Consider the following 15,416-nt stretch of genomic DNA (forward strand, 5'->3'; position numbering starts at 1 on the left):
TCAGACACCCAACAATCACCCAGCCATGTGACCCCAGGCAGGCCACCCAGCCCCATTTGCCCTGCAACCCCCCCAAAAAAGAATAATAATAAAAAAAAATATGCTTTAATATATGTTCCAACACCACCAGCTCTGTCGCGGGTGGATCACATTCTTTAGGATAAGTCCATCACAAAAGTCACTTCCATATTTTTCCTCCGTTGCCATTGCTGATGGCAACTCCCTTCTTTTGTATTTCTCCGCTTACCATGTACTATATTTTCTCTCTCCTTTCACTCTGACTCTGCTGTAGGGTAGCTGAGTGGCGCAGCAGACAGATCCCTGGCCCTGGGGCCAAGAGGCCCCAAGCCCACATACCACCCCTTAGGCCCAGCATCTACCCGGCCCTGTGGTCCCAGACAGGCCATCCAATCCCAACCCCTTGAAAGAAGTAAAAAAGAAAATATGTTATATCTGACCACTCTCCCCCCATGGTCCATCCTCTCCTCCTTCATTCACATCCCCACCCCTTCCCCCTGTCCCCCCCTCTCCTTCTTACTCTAGATGCCTATACCCCATTGAGTATATATGCTGTTTCCTCTCCTAGCCACCTCTGAAGAGAGCAAAGATTCCCTCATTCCCCCTTGCCTTCCCCCCTTCCATATCATTGCAATAGTTCATTGTAATAAAGACAAATCTTATTATATGAAATATCTTAGCCTATTCCTCCTCTCCTTTTTCTTTCTCCCATTACATTTCCCTCTTTTCTATTGACTCCATTTTTATACCACATCGTATCTTCAAACTCAGCTCTCTCCTGTGCTTCATCTATAAAAGCTCCTCCTACCTGCTCTATTAAATGAGAAGGTTCATATGAGTATTATTAATATCATTTTTCTATGCAGGAATATATGTAGTTCATCATCATTAAGTCCCTCATATTTTCCTCTTTTCCTTCACTCTCTATGCTTCACCTGAGTCCTGTATCTGAAGGTCAAACCTTCTGTTGAGCTCTGGCCATTCCAAAAGGAACATTTGAAATTCCCCTGGTTCATTGAAAGTCCATCTTTTTCCCTGGAAGAGGACGTTAAGTTTTGCTAGGTAGTCAATTCTCGGTTGCATTCTAAGCTCTTTTGCCTTCTGGAATATTATATTCCAAGTCCTACGAGCTTTTAATGTAGTTGCTGCTAAGTCCTGTGTGATCCTGATTGCAGCTCCACAATATTTGAATTGTCTCCTTCTGGCTGCTTGTAATATTTTCTCTTTGACATGGGAGTTCTGGAACTTGGCTATAATATTCCTGGGGTTGTTTGTTTTTTTTTGGATCTCTTTCTTGGGGAGATCAGTGGATTCTCTCCATTTCTATTTTGCCCTCTGCTTCTAAGATATCAGGGCAATTTTCCTGTAGTAATTCTTTGAACATGATGTCAAGGCTTTTTTTCCTGATCATGACTTTCAGGTATTCCAATAATTTTTAAATTTTCTTTCCTAAATCTGTTTTCCATATCAGTTTTTTTCAGTGAGATGTTTCACATTTTCTTCTAATTTTTCATTCTTTTGGTTTTGAAGTATTGAGTCCTGATTTCTCGTAAAATCAGCAATCTTGGAGAGCCGGAACGGGGCACTGGGCTACTCTGTGAGGTGCTGAGGGAAAGTAATCTAAAATGGGCAAAGGTGATCCTAAGAAGCAGAGAGGGAAAATGTCTTCGTATGCCTTTTTTGTGCATACCTGCCGAGAGGAGCACAAGAACAAGCACCCAGATGCTTCTGTGAACTTCTCAGAATTTTCTAAAAAATGCTCAGAAAGGTGGAAGACAATGTCTGCTAAAGAGAAAGGAAAATTTGAGGACATGGCAAAAGCTGATAAGGTTCGTTATGAAAGAGAAATGAAAACCTATATACTACCTAAAGTAGAAACAAAAAAGAAGTTCAAGGATCCCAATGCACTGAAGAGGCCTCCTTTGGCATTTTTCTTATTCTGTTCTGAGTATTGTCCAAAAATCAAAGGGGAGCATCCTGGTCTTTCCATTGGAGATGTGGCAAAAAAATTGGGAGAAATGTGGAATTATACTGCTGCAGATGACAAGCAACCTTATGAAAAGAAGGCAGCTAAGCTGAAGGAAAAATACGTAAAGGATATTACTGCATATCGAGCTAAAGGAAAACCTGATGTGGATAAAAAGGGAGGAGTTGTCAAGGCTGAGAAGAGCAAGAAAAAGAAGGAAGAGGAGGAAGATGAAGAAGATGAAGATGAGGAGGAGGAGGAGGAAGATGATGACGACAATAAGTTGGTTCTAGAGCACCTTTTTCTTGTCTATAAAGCATTTAAACCCCCCCCCCGTACACAACTCACTCCTTTTAAAGAAAAAAAAATGAAATGTAAAAAAAAAAAATCAGCAATCTCCCTCAAGCACTGTTTTAAAAATATTTGTAAGTGGCAGCTAGGTGGTGCAGTGGATAGGGCACCAGCCCTGGAGTCAGGAGGACCTGAGTTCAAATTTGATCTTAGACACTTAATAATGACCTAGATGTGTGGTCTTGGGCAAGCCACTTAACCCCATTTGCCTTGCAAAAACCTAAAAAAAAAACAGAAACAAAAAGTTAATATTCCTAGTGACATCCTCTCAGGGACAGAACCCTTGCATTCTCAGTCAGACACACTCCTGATTTTGTTAGGGAGGGAAATAGTGGAATACTTCCAGAGAAGAGATCTTGCATTCTTAGTTAGCCACCTATTTGGTGATAGACTGGGAGAACAGTAGACTTCCTCCTCTTGTTTGATCACAAGTACTAAGAAGACCTGGCATACTCAGACATTAATTCATTTAGATAGACAACAAAAGGTCATTAGAAATCTTCTGATATCCTCACCATCTGGATGGTGATAATCCTGGATGCCAGGCAATCAGGGACTTGACTTGCCCAAGAGCACCCAGCTAGAAAGTGTCTGAGGCTGCATTTGAACTCAAATCCTCTTGACATCAGGGCCCACGATCCACTACTCCACCATCTAGCAGCATGCTGATCACCTTTTGGATGGTGAGGTAATAGTCTTTGAAAACATTTTATTCTTCTCTTTGTTACTGGGTGGACTTTTCAGTAAAGATCGTAATACTGATCGTAATACCAATCAGGTTGGAAGAATGGGGGTTAGGGAGGGGGGAATCACCTAGCTAGGCCGCATAATCTTGCTTGTCACCTGGGGCAGCTCCTTGATCTTCACTACTTTTGTGAGCCTTTGGGGGCGCCCTTTTCTCGAGAAAAGCCACAATAAACTTTCTTTTTTTTTTTTTTTTGCTGAGAGGAGTCTCTATATTTAAGTGGATTTTTATTCATTTTAATTTTTTTTTTTTTTTTTTAGGTTTCTGCAAGGCAACACAGCTAGGTCATTATTAAGTGTCTGAGGCCAGATTTGAACTCCATCCACTGCTCCACCTAGCCGCCCCCTTTAAGTGGATTTTTATCCCACACACTTGTAAACGGGTGATAAGAATATCTACACTACTCCTTTCTTCTCGTGGTTTGGACATAAAAGATCAGGATCCTTTGTACACTTCATAATCTCAGAATGATCTGGAGATCGGCTCATTTTGGCGCCAGAGGGCAGAAGCCGGTATCATAAATATAAAGGGATAGAATATAAAGGGAGTTTTGCGGAGGAAACATTTTCCCTTACTACTCAGGTTACTGGGTTTCAGGAAAATCTGAAACTTCCAAAACAATACAAGGCCCAGCTACGTCCGCAAAAAACCACCCAATTAGAAGCGTCCAAACAAGAAAAGAGGTCGGAACGTTTACGCGGTCCCGCGAGGTCTCACGGACTCGAAAACACGCAATTTCCGGCGTGTCGAGGTCACCGGGGTCACGCACACCCCTTCGCCCATTCTGGGTCACATGACTCATCGACCGTCTCCTCTTTGCTCTTCCCAGTGGTTGCCCGATTACTTCCGCCTTGGAGAAGGTGTGGCCAAGGCCTAAGGAGTAACTCGATTGGTCGGTTCCACCAGTTGGTTAACCAATAGGGAGGCGGCCTCCCGGCGCGCGAAGCTGCGCGCGTTTTGTCCGGGGCCCTTTCCCGGCCTTCTCTCCCGGAGCGGCCGCGGCTGGGAGGAGCCCCGCCAGGTGAGTGCGGGGGGGAGATGGAAGCTGCGGGCAGCCAGCTAGACCCGCTCCCGGGCGGGGGTCCCCCGGACCGGCGGAGCCTGGCTGTTGGCGGGGGCCGGAGTGGCCTCGGGGTCCCAGAGAGGAAAGGGAGGCCCGCGGGCCCGTCCGCCGCGGCCTTTGACTCCCACTCGGGCGGGCGCGACCCCGTCGCGAGAGTCCTGTCTGAAGCTCGAAGGAAATGAAGGGGAGAGACGACCCCCTCTCTGCCTCAGTGCCCTCCGTAAAAGCCCTCCGATCCAGGGCCGCCGCTACCCCAGGAGCAGTCTTTGTCGGGAACCCGCCAACAGGGCTAAACAACGTCGCCGACAAAGCTGATGGATAGGCGGCGGGGGAAAGGAAAAATAAGAAAAAGTTTCACTAGTGCAGCGGCTTTAGAGTTTGATTTGTGCAAACCTCACATTTATTTATTTGTTTGTTTATTTTTAGGTTTTTGCAAGGCAATGGGGTTGAGAGGCTTGCCCAAGGCGGCACAGCTAGGTAATTATGAAGTGTCTGAGGCCGGATTTGAACTCAGGTCCTCCTGACTCCAGGGCTGGTGCTCTATCCACCGCTCACCTAGCCACCCCCAAACCTCACATATAAAGTATTCAGATTAAAGTTGGAGTTGGCCGTGTTCCTGCCTTAGCCAAAAGTTGCTTGTAGGAGTAGGGGCTCTTGATTTCACTGGTATGGAGAACTTCCACCAGTGCGGATTTCTACCCTTCTCTGCCACTTAGTTGCCCCAAGTAGTTAGAGATGAAATTACTTGCCTGTGATCTCACAGTCGACAAGTGTCAGACAGGACTTGAAGCCGGGTCTGCTGCCTCTCATCATGAATAAAACCTGATATGTTCATAGAACAATGAACTGTGAACTAAGAATTCATTCCCATCATAAGGGAGATGTTATGGATTCACATTTCAGCCCTGTCTAATGACTCATTAACCCTCTTTTGGGGGATTTTCTTGACTAGGTTGCTGGAGAGGTTTGTCCTTTCCTTCTCCAGTTTATTTTGCAGATGAAGAAATGTAAGGCAAACAGGTTATAAGTCACGTCACACAGTTGGCAAGTGTCTGAGGTTGCATTTAGTGTTTTATTCACTTAACTACACAATGGGTAAGACATAAAGATGTTCAACATCATCATTGGGACCTTTCTTCTATGAAGTTTTTCTAGTCTTGTTAGATTTCATCAGAATTTAGTAGGATCTGTGCTCACCTAACATACGCTACAAGGACCTGTGTGATTAGGTCATTTGTACACCCAAAGAGGAATCAGGAATAGGACTCTAGTGGAGAAGAATTCGACTATTTGTCCCCAAAATGCATACCACTGGTCACAGGGACCTTTTTTACATCGAAAACACTTGGCTTTAATATTTGAAGATCACCAATCTAAATCTTTCATTTAATGGACAAAACAAAATTACAAAATCCAGAAATGAAATGAATTGCACAAGGTCATACAGATAGCTTTAGTGGAAGAACTAAGACTTGAACCCAGGCCTTTACTATGACTACATCATGCTATCCTGATGACATTTGTTTATCTTTCATTACCAAAGAAGACCATAACTTCTGGGAGGTAATGACATAACAAACATATGAATTGGATTTGAGTGAGGGGTTGCTGTGCAATGTCACCAATGATCAGATAAGAATCAGGACTTCTGGAGATAGCCCCTGGATGGGAGGCAATCAGGGTTAAGTGACTTGCCCAAGATCACATAGCTAGTAAGTGCCAAGTGTCTGAGACATTATTTGAACTCCAAGGCCAGTGCTCTATGTAAACACCCAGCTGCCCCTATGCTATCCTGATGGTGATAGTGAAAGTCTAAATATCTCATCAGTGGACCTTTCTAACAATTCAGAGAGGCTCTTCTTGACTTGTTTGGCCACTAAGTTCTGTGTAAATGGTGGAAGGCATAGAAGTGCCCACATGGATGAAATAATAGATCCTTGAAGAAGTAGAATTTAACCAGTAGTTGTCATTGGTGATAGGCATTGTCCCTGAGGATAGGCAATGTTTCTTAAAATAGAAAAAGACAGTCCAGTCTTAAGAATTGAACACACCCTAATGTGAGCAGTATTGCTATAGGGTTTTTTGCTATATTTTTTTAAATTCTCAACTTAAACAGCAAATGAATGTTACTAGTGATTTCTTAATTACCAAACCTAATGATCTTTTTGTCTTCATCCTTTTAGTGTCCCTGCAGCGTTGAAGCTATCAATCACTTTTTCCCCCCTTGATATCTAATTTAGGTTTTTATGACAATTAATTTGTTCTGGTTCTCCTCCATGTCATTCATCCCTGCCAACTAAGGGGGACCCCAAAGTCTCTCTTAGGTCCTCTTCCCCAGTAAAGTTTCTCTTAGTGACCTCTTCAACTCTCATGGTTTCTAGTATTGGACTCACATCTCCTTGCCTAGCCCTAATCTGTCACCCAAACTTCTAGACTCATATCTCCAACTGCCTATTGGACACCTCAAAATCAACATGTCAGTTAATGTCCCAGACTGTGTGCTAGGTTCTGGGGATACAAAGAAAGACAAAAGAGAGACCCTGCCTTTGAGGGGTTCATTAATCTAATGCGGCAAAAATAACATGCAAACAACTATGTACAAATAAATTTTACACAAGATAAATAGGAAGTAACCATCAGAGCTAAAACACTAGAAAGGCTTCCTGGTAAAGTAGGATTTTTGCTGTTTCTTGAAGGAAGCCAAGAGGTAGAGAGGCATGAGGGACAACCAGGAGAGTCTGGGGAGAGAGTCTTCTTTGAGAAAGAGTAAGAAGGCCATTATTATTGGATCCAGGGGTACATAGGAAAGGGAAGCCTGGAAGTGGTAAGTGGATGAGGGTATGATGGAAAGAGATTTGAATGCCTGGAGAATTTTGTATTTGATCCTGGAGCTCATGGGAAGCTATTGAGTAAGTGCTGTGGTGCCCCCTCCTTTTTCGGAAGATCACTTTGATGGCTAAATGGAGAATTGGGGGAATCTAATTGGAAGAATAAAATGGTGAGAGAATTGTTTTAAGGCAGATCATCAGGGTTTTACAGTATTCCAAGCATGAGATGAGGACTTGAATCAGCATGACAGCAATATAGCAATGACAGAGAAGGGGAATATTGGAGAGTTATAGTATAGGTAAAATTGATTGTTACTTGTAATCCAACTAGGTCCTTGTTTTGACTTCTGTCTGTCTGGTCTCTTTGCTCAGATCTTCCACAGAATACTGTGGAATCCTGAACTGGATGGAAAAGATTAGAGTTGTTTCCCCTTGCTCTTCCATATCATTATTCTTCTTGCTGTATTTTTAAGCTTTGCTGGACCACATTTGGGAGCTCTGGGTTCATTTTGTCCTGCCTAATTTGCCACCATCTTCACTACCTTAAGAAAGAATTGTAAACAAGCAACTCTTAGAATTTATTAAGATTATTGTTTGAAATAATCAAAGCAGCGTTTGACTTTATCAAAGGTTTATTTAACTCCTAATGGAGCAATTAAAAGAGTTTAGTAAGAGTTAAGAAGAGAATAGTATAACTTACTAAGATTTGGAAAATGTAGTAAAATAATTAGTCATAGGTCACTTTGCTCCATTTTCTCAGACTGAAGGCCTATATATGTCTGTCCCAATTTCAGTAGTATTAGCCATAAGCATTTATTAAATTGCTTCTTTGTGACAGGCACTACGTTAGATACTAAAGATTGAAATTCAAATATGAAACAGTATTCTAAAGAAACTACAGAAGTATGATTTAATATATTCATATTAAATTACTGAATTGGGTTCTTCCCATTATAATTTGTAATATAAAAGAATTTTATAAAGGACAGGTTCTGGGGAATCACAGATATGCAGAACTATGTCTATCATAGTGGGTGCAAAGTCAGAAAGTGATTTGAGGAACTAGGATATCACAGACATGAGAGATTTAACTAATTTTAGGTCTTTGCTCAAATATTTCTGCAGATCTCATTGGTACCTCCTCCAAAATTTGATCAGGACAAAGAAGAGAAAATGCAAGTTAGTTGTCTATAAAAGTGTTGTGACAATGCTGAATGATTAACATTATTGGTTAAAATGAGATTTTTGTTTAATTCATCTGACATGTATTTTCAAAGCTGTATGCATAGGAGTGTGAAAACAAAAAAGTTCTCACCCTCAAGGAGCTTCCACTCTATTAGGTGATTGAAATCCATAAATAAGAATTAAGTTGTTTAAATTTTTCAAAATTTTCTGTTAGCAAGCATGATTTTCACTTGACACTTATCTTCAGCAATAAGCTAAGCAGTAAATCATTTGGATATGGAAAAAATATTGTGTGTAATGTTAAATCATTTTGTGTGTATTAAAGTCTATTGGGTTATGCTCCATAAATCTTTCTTTAATAAACCGTTGTCACTGCTCACTGATTTCTTCTTTGTTCCTTGATTTTATCTTTGCTCCTGAAATATATACCCTCTTTCAGTTTTTAATTAGACTGTCTAACTCCTTTTGGAGTTTTTCCCCTCCTCTCTATTTGTATCCTAATAATTCTACAGATATCTCTTATTTTGCCAGTGAAGGTCCCCCTGCCATCATAGATCTTAACCCTCCCCTGCCCTAGCATAATCTTCAAGAGTGGTCAGAAAAACATCTCCAAATTTAAATAAACTAGGATCCATTTGAAAATATCAATTAGGGGCAGCTAGGTGGCGCAGTGGATAAAGCACTGGCCCTGGAGTCAGGAGTACCTGGGTTCAAATCTGGTCTCAGACACTTACTAATTACGTAGCTGTGTGGCCTTGGGCAAGCCACTTAACCCTGTTTGCCTTGCAAAAACCTAAAAAAAAATATATCAATTGACTTACCATGTCCATAACTTGGACATAACTTTCTAGCCTGACTGGGCTTTGGTAGAGCAGGGAATAACAAAATGCTATGGGGGTCTATATTAACTGTCAAATACCTGATACCATATTTTTCTCTCCACCTAGAATTATGGCTGTTATTCCTCAGAATAATCTGCAGCAGCAGCTAGAACGTCACTCAGCCAAAGAAATTCAAAATAAATTAAATGTTCTGAAACCCAAATCTACGTAAGTATTTTGGTCTGTTGTACCATTACTCTGGGAAGCAATGTGGTAAAGTAGACAGAGCTAAAACTACCTTTTGAGCCAGAAAGATTGGAGTTCAAGGGACGGCTAGGTGGCGCAGTGGATAAAGCACTGGCCCTGGAGTCAGGAGTACCCTGGGTTTAAATCCAGTCTCAGACACTTAATAATGACCTAGCTGTGTGGCCTTGGGCAAGCCACTTAACCCCATTTGCCTTGCAAAAAAAAAAAAACCTAAAAAAAAAAGATTGGAGTTGAAGTCCTGCTCTCTGATACACACTAGTCATGTAACACTGGAAAGACCAGTTAGTTTTTCAATGCTTTAGACCACTACCTAAGACAGTGAGATGCAGAGAAGGTGCTAACCTGCTTTGGTAGAGGGACTTTGCTCATTGGGAGTTACCTTTATCAATGAGATCACAAGATTAATCCCTTCCCCTATAAGAGATACAATATGGTACAAATGCATGAAAACACAGAATTTTAGAAGTCATTTATTATGACCCCACATTTTATATATGAAGAATTAAAGGTCCAAAGCGATCAAATGTTTTACCCAATATTATATTACCTGCTCATTGAAACTCTCAGTCATCTTTTGTCTCTAGTCATTTCTTCACTATTCTCCTCTGTGGTTAAGGGAGCAAAATTTTGACCCTAGCAGCTGATTAGCACAGAATCATTTGCAATAAATTAAATAATACTGAGTCTTGTAAGAACTAGTTCAAAGTAATTCTCTCAAGGGGCTTCATTTTTCATTGACCATTATCTTCTAAAGCTTTGGTCTCTGGGGCTTTCTGCTTCAAAGTCTTCCTTGAACTCACCTGTGACCCTGACCAAATCCCATATTTCTTCCCTAATCCCCATTTATTTTGAAGGAGAATCAGGTTAATAACTTAAATGCAGAGACTTTATGTACAACTTATTCAACTTCTGGATTATTAGCAGATCAGACTTATAATTGTCTGGTACTTGCAAATATTTTGTCCCTATCAATTTGTATGTATGTGGCATTTATTTTTAATTTCTAGTAGTTTGTAAAAATAGCAGAATAAAAGTATTAGTGGACTATTAGAACTAGAATTAGAAATGCAAGGATAATCTTAACAGTGTCGTTTTAAATGCCTCTACAAAACATGCACCAGGCTATTCACAATTATTGAAAAATGGCTTTTTTGAATTTCTTTATTTTTTCTGTCCAGCCTCTGAAGGAGGTGTTAATTAACGAATATCAAATAACTAAAAGACAAGGTAGCCTGAGGGGAAAAAACTAGAGAGATAATGATCAGTTCCTAAACAACTCTTAGTTTGGTCTATATTCTTTATCTGTACAGGAATGTTCTTGTCCAGATACCAAGGGTAACACTGGCATCACAGTTTCAGAGAAACTTTTTTTTTAAATTCAGAATTAGGATATTTGCTATATTCTCAAAATCATTAAACAGATTTTTAAAGGAAACACAAATCAGGGGGAAGAAAGTAAATTGGTTTAAAAAAAACTATAATATCCCAAAACTTAACTGGTCAAAAATAAAGTAACTTAACTAAGAAAGTCTTATTTTTATTTTGAAAATAAAATGTATTGTCTTTTTAACATATCAGTTTTCCTTTTCAGAGGTTTCACTTTTAAAAAGAAAGTATCTTCTACCAACAAAGTAACTCCAACTACTGTGTTAAATGATAAAGATGTTAATGTTACTGAGATCTTTCCTCTCAGTAAGCCTTTCCCCAATAACAAGAACCAGCAGACAAATATTAGTTCCTTCTCAGAGAGAACTTCAAAGGAACAACAAATCCAAAAGTTTTCTTCAAACCAGGTATTGTCAGCTTCTTCAGTGGCTACCCATAAAGCTTCATGCAGTTTACAACCTCCTGCAAAAGAAAACTCTGTGAAAAAGGAATGGTGCAACAATTCTAAGAAATTAGAATTAAATTCTTCACTTGACTCTATCCTTGTCAGTGACTGGGACGATATAGATGACTTTGATACTTCTGGAAATTCAAAAGCTTTTACTACACCCTCCAGAACTTATTTTACAAAACTAAATAATACTCAGAGATCAAAGGGGGATAAAAATAACTTATCTAAAACACGAACATGTAAAGCAATTGGGAAGAAGGTTGGTCCAGAGCTTTTGAATTTTCCATCTGGTAAAAGTAGGCAAGCAGAATCGACTAAAAAAGAATTGCCTGAATCAGAAGAGCTAAGTAATCCTGTGATTTGCCTCGATGATGATTCCATCTCCAAAGAGTTTAGAAGTGAAGATTTCCAAGAAAATCATGCTTTGAAAACTCATTTGGATGATGAAAGAGGTATTGTTATAAAAACTTTTCTTTCAGTGTATTAATTAAATGTTAGAATTATAGAATGTTAGAACAAAAACTATTTTAGGTACTTGCAAGTGAGTTGGAGGGGAGAATTCAAAATATAAATGACACATGATCCCTGCCTTTGAGGAACCATTGTCAAGTAGAAGAAAACAGATTGCTATACCCTACAATATTACATTCTACAAGTTGCAAAAACAAAATATTATATGAGGCTTGAGGGAAAAGGAAGGAGAGGAGTTTATTAGGGAATGCTTCCTGGAAAAAGATTCATTTGAATTAGACCTTTGAATTAGGAAAATGGAAAGAATTCCAGGCCTACAGCATGAACAGGTGAATACATCAATCTGGGTTCATAAGTTTTTTAAATTTGTAGTGTTCCTTTCCTCATGTAAATTGTCCTGGTTCTGCTCGTCCCATGCTGTGTACATTATTACTACCTAGGATTCCTGAAATTATCTGTCATTTCTTATATTGCAATATCATTTTAGTGTATTGTAGTTTGTTTGGCCAACCTCCAATTGTCCAATAGATAATATAATCCTCCTAGATTCTTGCTTTTTTTTTCTCTTTTTTTCCCTTCCTTTTACTCTTCCCTTCAAGAAGAGTTTTGATAGTAACTATCACCTTCCTCTTAACCTGCCCTCTCCAACCACCATTTCCATTTATTTCTCTGTGGGGTTTAATATATTTCTATCTCTGTGTATGTTTGTCAACCCTTTTGTCCATTTTAGGTGTAAGTGAGGTTCATTTGATGCCAGCTCCTCATACACTTTTACCCTTGTATATGTTTTTTCTCATTTACCCTACACATATTTTAAAAAATGACAGGTTCCATTGGTTTTCTTTGTGTAATCAACATTGTCTGTTTTACTTCCTGTGAACCTCTCTGTGTCTCATTTTGTCATGAACATTATCTTCTCTAGAAGCCCCCTTCTTTCCCAATTTTTTCATTGATTCTTTTGATATTCTTGACCTTTTTGTTCCTTCAAATGATTTTGTTTATTTTTTTTCTAATTCTATAACATAGTCCTTTGGTAGCTTGATTGAATGATACTGAATAAGTATATTACTTTAATTAATATGGCTATTTTTATTAAATTTGCTTGACCTAGTAGTAGTAAATTCCAAGGACTTCCTTCATTTTTCATAGTAACAGCCAGGTATTTTGTGACAATAGTCCCTTGGTACTTGAACCACTCACTTCTTTCTGGATGCTTGCAGTATTTATGTGATATGGAAACTCTGGATTTTGGCAGTAACATTCCCAAGACTTCCTTTCTGATATTAAATTATATAGTTATTCCATCTTTACTTTGCCTCAGTGACTCTTACATATCTGGAGAATTTTCTTTTATGACATTGAAATATATATCCAGACTTTAAAAAAAAATTAATGATTTTTCATGAAATTTGAGTGATAACTTTAAATTTCTCTTCCTGACCTGATTTAGAATTAAGGGGTTTTTTATTTTTAATTTTTTTATTTTATAAATATTTCCTTTGTTTTTCCAACTACATACAATGGTAGTTTTTACCAGTATTGATTTTTTTAATACAATTTTTCTTCCCCTTCCCCCTCAAAGGAAAGCAATCTGATATAGGCTTTACATTTGTAACCATGCTGAACATAAATCGAAATTGAATGTATTGTGAGAGAAGAATGATCCAAAAGGAAGAAATAAAACATTAGAGATAACAAATTTATAGAATTTATAAGACGACTTTTAAAATTGAAGATAAGAAGCTTTGGTCTTCATTTAAACTTCACAGTTCTTTCTCTGGATACCGATGGTATTTTCCATCACAAGTCCCTTAAAATTGTCTTTGATTATTGTACTGCTGAAATGACAAAGTTGATCATGGTTGATCATCACCCAGGGTAGTTGTTAGTGTCTATAATATTCTTCTAGTTCTGCCCATTTCATTCAGCATCAATTTATGCAAGTCTTTCCAAGGTTTTCTGAAATCCCATCCATAGTGATTTTTTATTTTTTCCTAGGCAATGGGATTAAGTAACTTGCTCAAGGTCACACAGCTAACTAAATATTAAGCATCTGAGATCAGATTTGAATTCAGGTCTTCCTAACTCTAGGGCCACTGCATCACCCAGCTGCCCCCACTCATGATTTCTTTAACAATAGTGTTCCTTCACATACATATACCACAGTTTGTTCAGCCATTCCCCAATTGATGGACATTCCCTCAATTTCCAAAGAATTAAGTTTTTGCTGTCAGGTATCATACCTTTTCTTCTATTTTTTTAATCTTTTGATTTTGTCCTAATGTTTCTTTCCTTCTTCCAAAAGTCATTGACTTCTGTTCTATTCTAGTTTCCATATTCTCAAGAACTTTTTATTATTTTGTCTATTGCTTCATTTCTTTTAGGTATTCATGTAGTCTTTATGGAAAATCTTTTGATTTTTTTTTTTGAGTCACTGTTTTCAGTAATTATAGTCTCACTTTCCTGCTCGGGAACCCTTCATTCATAATAATTTTTTGTATCATTAGGTGTTTTCTTCTTATTATTCATCTTTCCAAATTTAATTCCTGAATTGGGACTTTGGGACAGAGCAAGTCTCTACCTCCTGCTGAACTTTTAGCCATTCCCCAGTTGATAGCTATCTACTATTTCATGAGTATTTTTGATGTGTATGAGACCTTTTCTTTCTGTCTTGTACCTTACCAGTGTGATTGCTGGACCAAAAGATATGGACCCTTTTTTTGCATAATTCCAAATAGCTTGCCAGAATGACTGGAATCAATTCAGAGCTCTACCAACATTGTATTTAGTGTCTTTGTCTTTTTTTTTTATTTTGGCCACTTTGCTGAGTATGAATTAAAACCTCAGCTATTTGATTTGTAGTTTTCTTGTCATTGGTGAGATAGCACTTTTTCTTGTGGTTATTTAATAATTGCAGTATTTTGGAAAACTGTTCATTTCCTTTTGACTACTTATTCCTTGAGCAACATTTCTTGGTTGATTTTTCAATTTATTACCAATTCTCCATAAAACTATTCATGATGCACTTTTATATTATTAATATTCTTCTATTACTTTCTTTCCATTATAGATAAATCTAATAGTATTATCTAGCATACATCCCTGCATCTTCTCCAAAAGACTTAAATGTGATAATTTGCCAAAATCTGGGGAAACAATTGCAGCATTCTCTGCATCTAACTAATTTAGTAATATCCTCACAAAAAGAAATAAAGTGAATCTGCTATGACTAGTTTTTGAGGAAGCTGTGATAACTCCTGATAAGTATCAATTCCTAGAAAGGAATTGCTGCTCACCCATCTCTTTAATGATTTAGAATTTCCCCAGGAAACTGAGACAAACCTCCTGGTCTCTAGTTTACAGAATCCATTCACATATACCCTTTTTTCAAGTGGGATATCTTTTTTTTTAATATTTTATTGTAAGTTTTACAATTTTTTCCCCAATCTTACTTCCCTCCCCCCACCCCCCACAGAAAGCAATTTGTCAGTCTTTACATTGTTTCCATGTTGTACATTGATCCAAATTAAATGTGATGAGAGAGAAATCATATCCTTAAGGAAGAAACATAAAGTATAAGAGATAACAAGATCAGACAATAAGATAGCTAAATTAAGGAATAGTCCTTGAACTTTGTTCAAACTCCACGGTTCTTTATCTGGATGGTATTCTCCATTGCAGAGAGCCCCAAATTGTCCCCGATTGTTGCACTGATGAAATAAGCGTGTCCATCAAGGTTAATCATCACCCCCATTTGACTTCTCTTTTGACACTTGTATCAACTTTTCCTAGCTCTTCTCTCTTCCCTAGGCATCTGTGATACTGCTCTGTCTCAGTCTTTCTCCTCTATTTGATTGTTCCTTT

General features: G+C 38.5%; 2 protein-coding genes across 2 annotated transcripts in view; both read left to right on the forward strand.

Annotated features, from left to right (window-relative positions):
• The first annotated feature begins 1,604 nt into the window (after positions 1 to 1,604).
• On the forward strand, positions 1,605 to 4,325 carry LOC141522717 (uncharacterized). The gene is made up of 4 exons (XM_074236208.1): positions 1,605 to 2,266; positions 3,080 to 3,113; positions 3,663 to 3,911; positions 4,002 to 4,325. The coding sequence occupies exons 1-4, from the start codon at positions 1,644 to 1,646 to the stop codon at positions 4,323 to 4,325; spliced, it is 1,230 nt and encodes a 409-aa protein (XP_074092309.1). The 5' UTR covers positions 1,605 to 1,643.
• LOC141521457 (recQ-like DNA helicase BLM) overlaps positions 4,017 to 15,416 on the forward strand; it is a 56,153-nt gene continuing 44,753 nt past the window's right edge. The window contains 3 exon segments of the mRNA XM_074234038.1: positions 4,017 to 4,101; positions 9,104 to 9,205; positions 10,836 to 11,533. Coding sequence (XP_074090139.1) covers positions 9,108 to 9,205; positions 10,836 to 11,533 — 796 coding nt within the window. The 5' untranslated portion in view covers positions 4,017 to 4,101; positions 9,104 to 9,107.

Source organism: Macrotis lagotis, chromosome 4 (genome assembly GCF_037893015.1).
Source record: "Macrotis lagotis isolate mMagLag1 chromosome 4, bilby.v1.9.chrom.fasta, whole genome shotgun sequence".
In the NCBI taxonomy this organism is placed as follows: domain Eukaryota; kingdom Metazoa; phylum Chordata; class Mammalia; order Peramelemorphia; family Peramelidae; genus Macrotis; species Macrotis lagotis.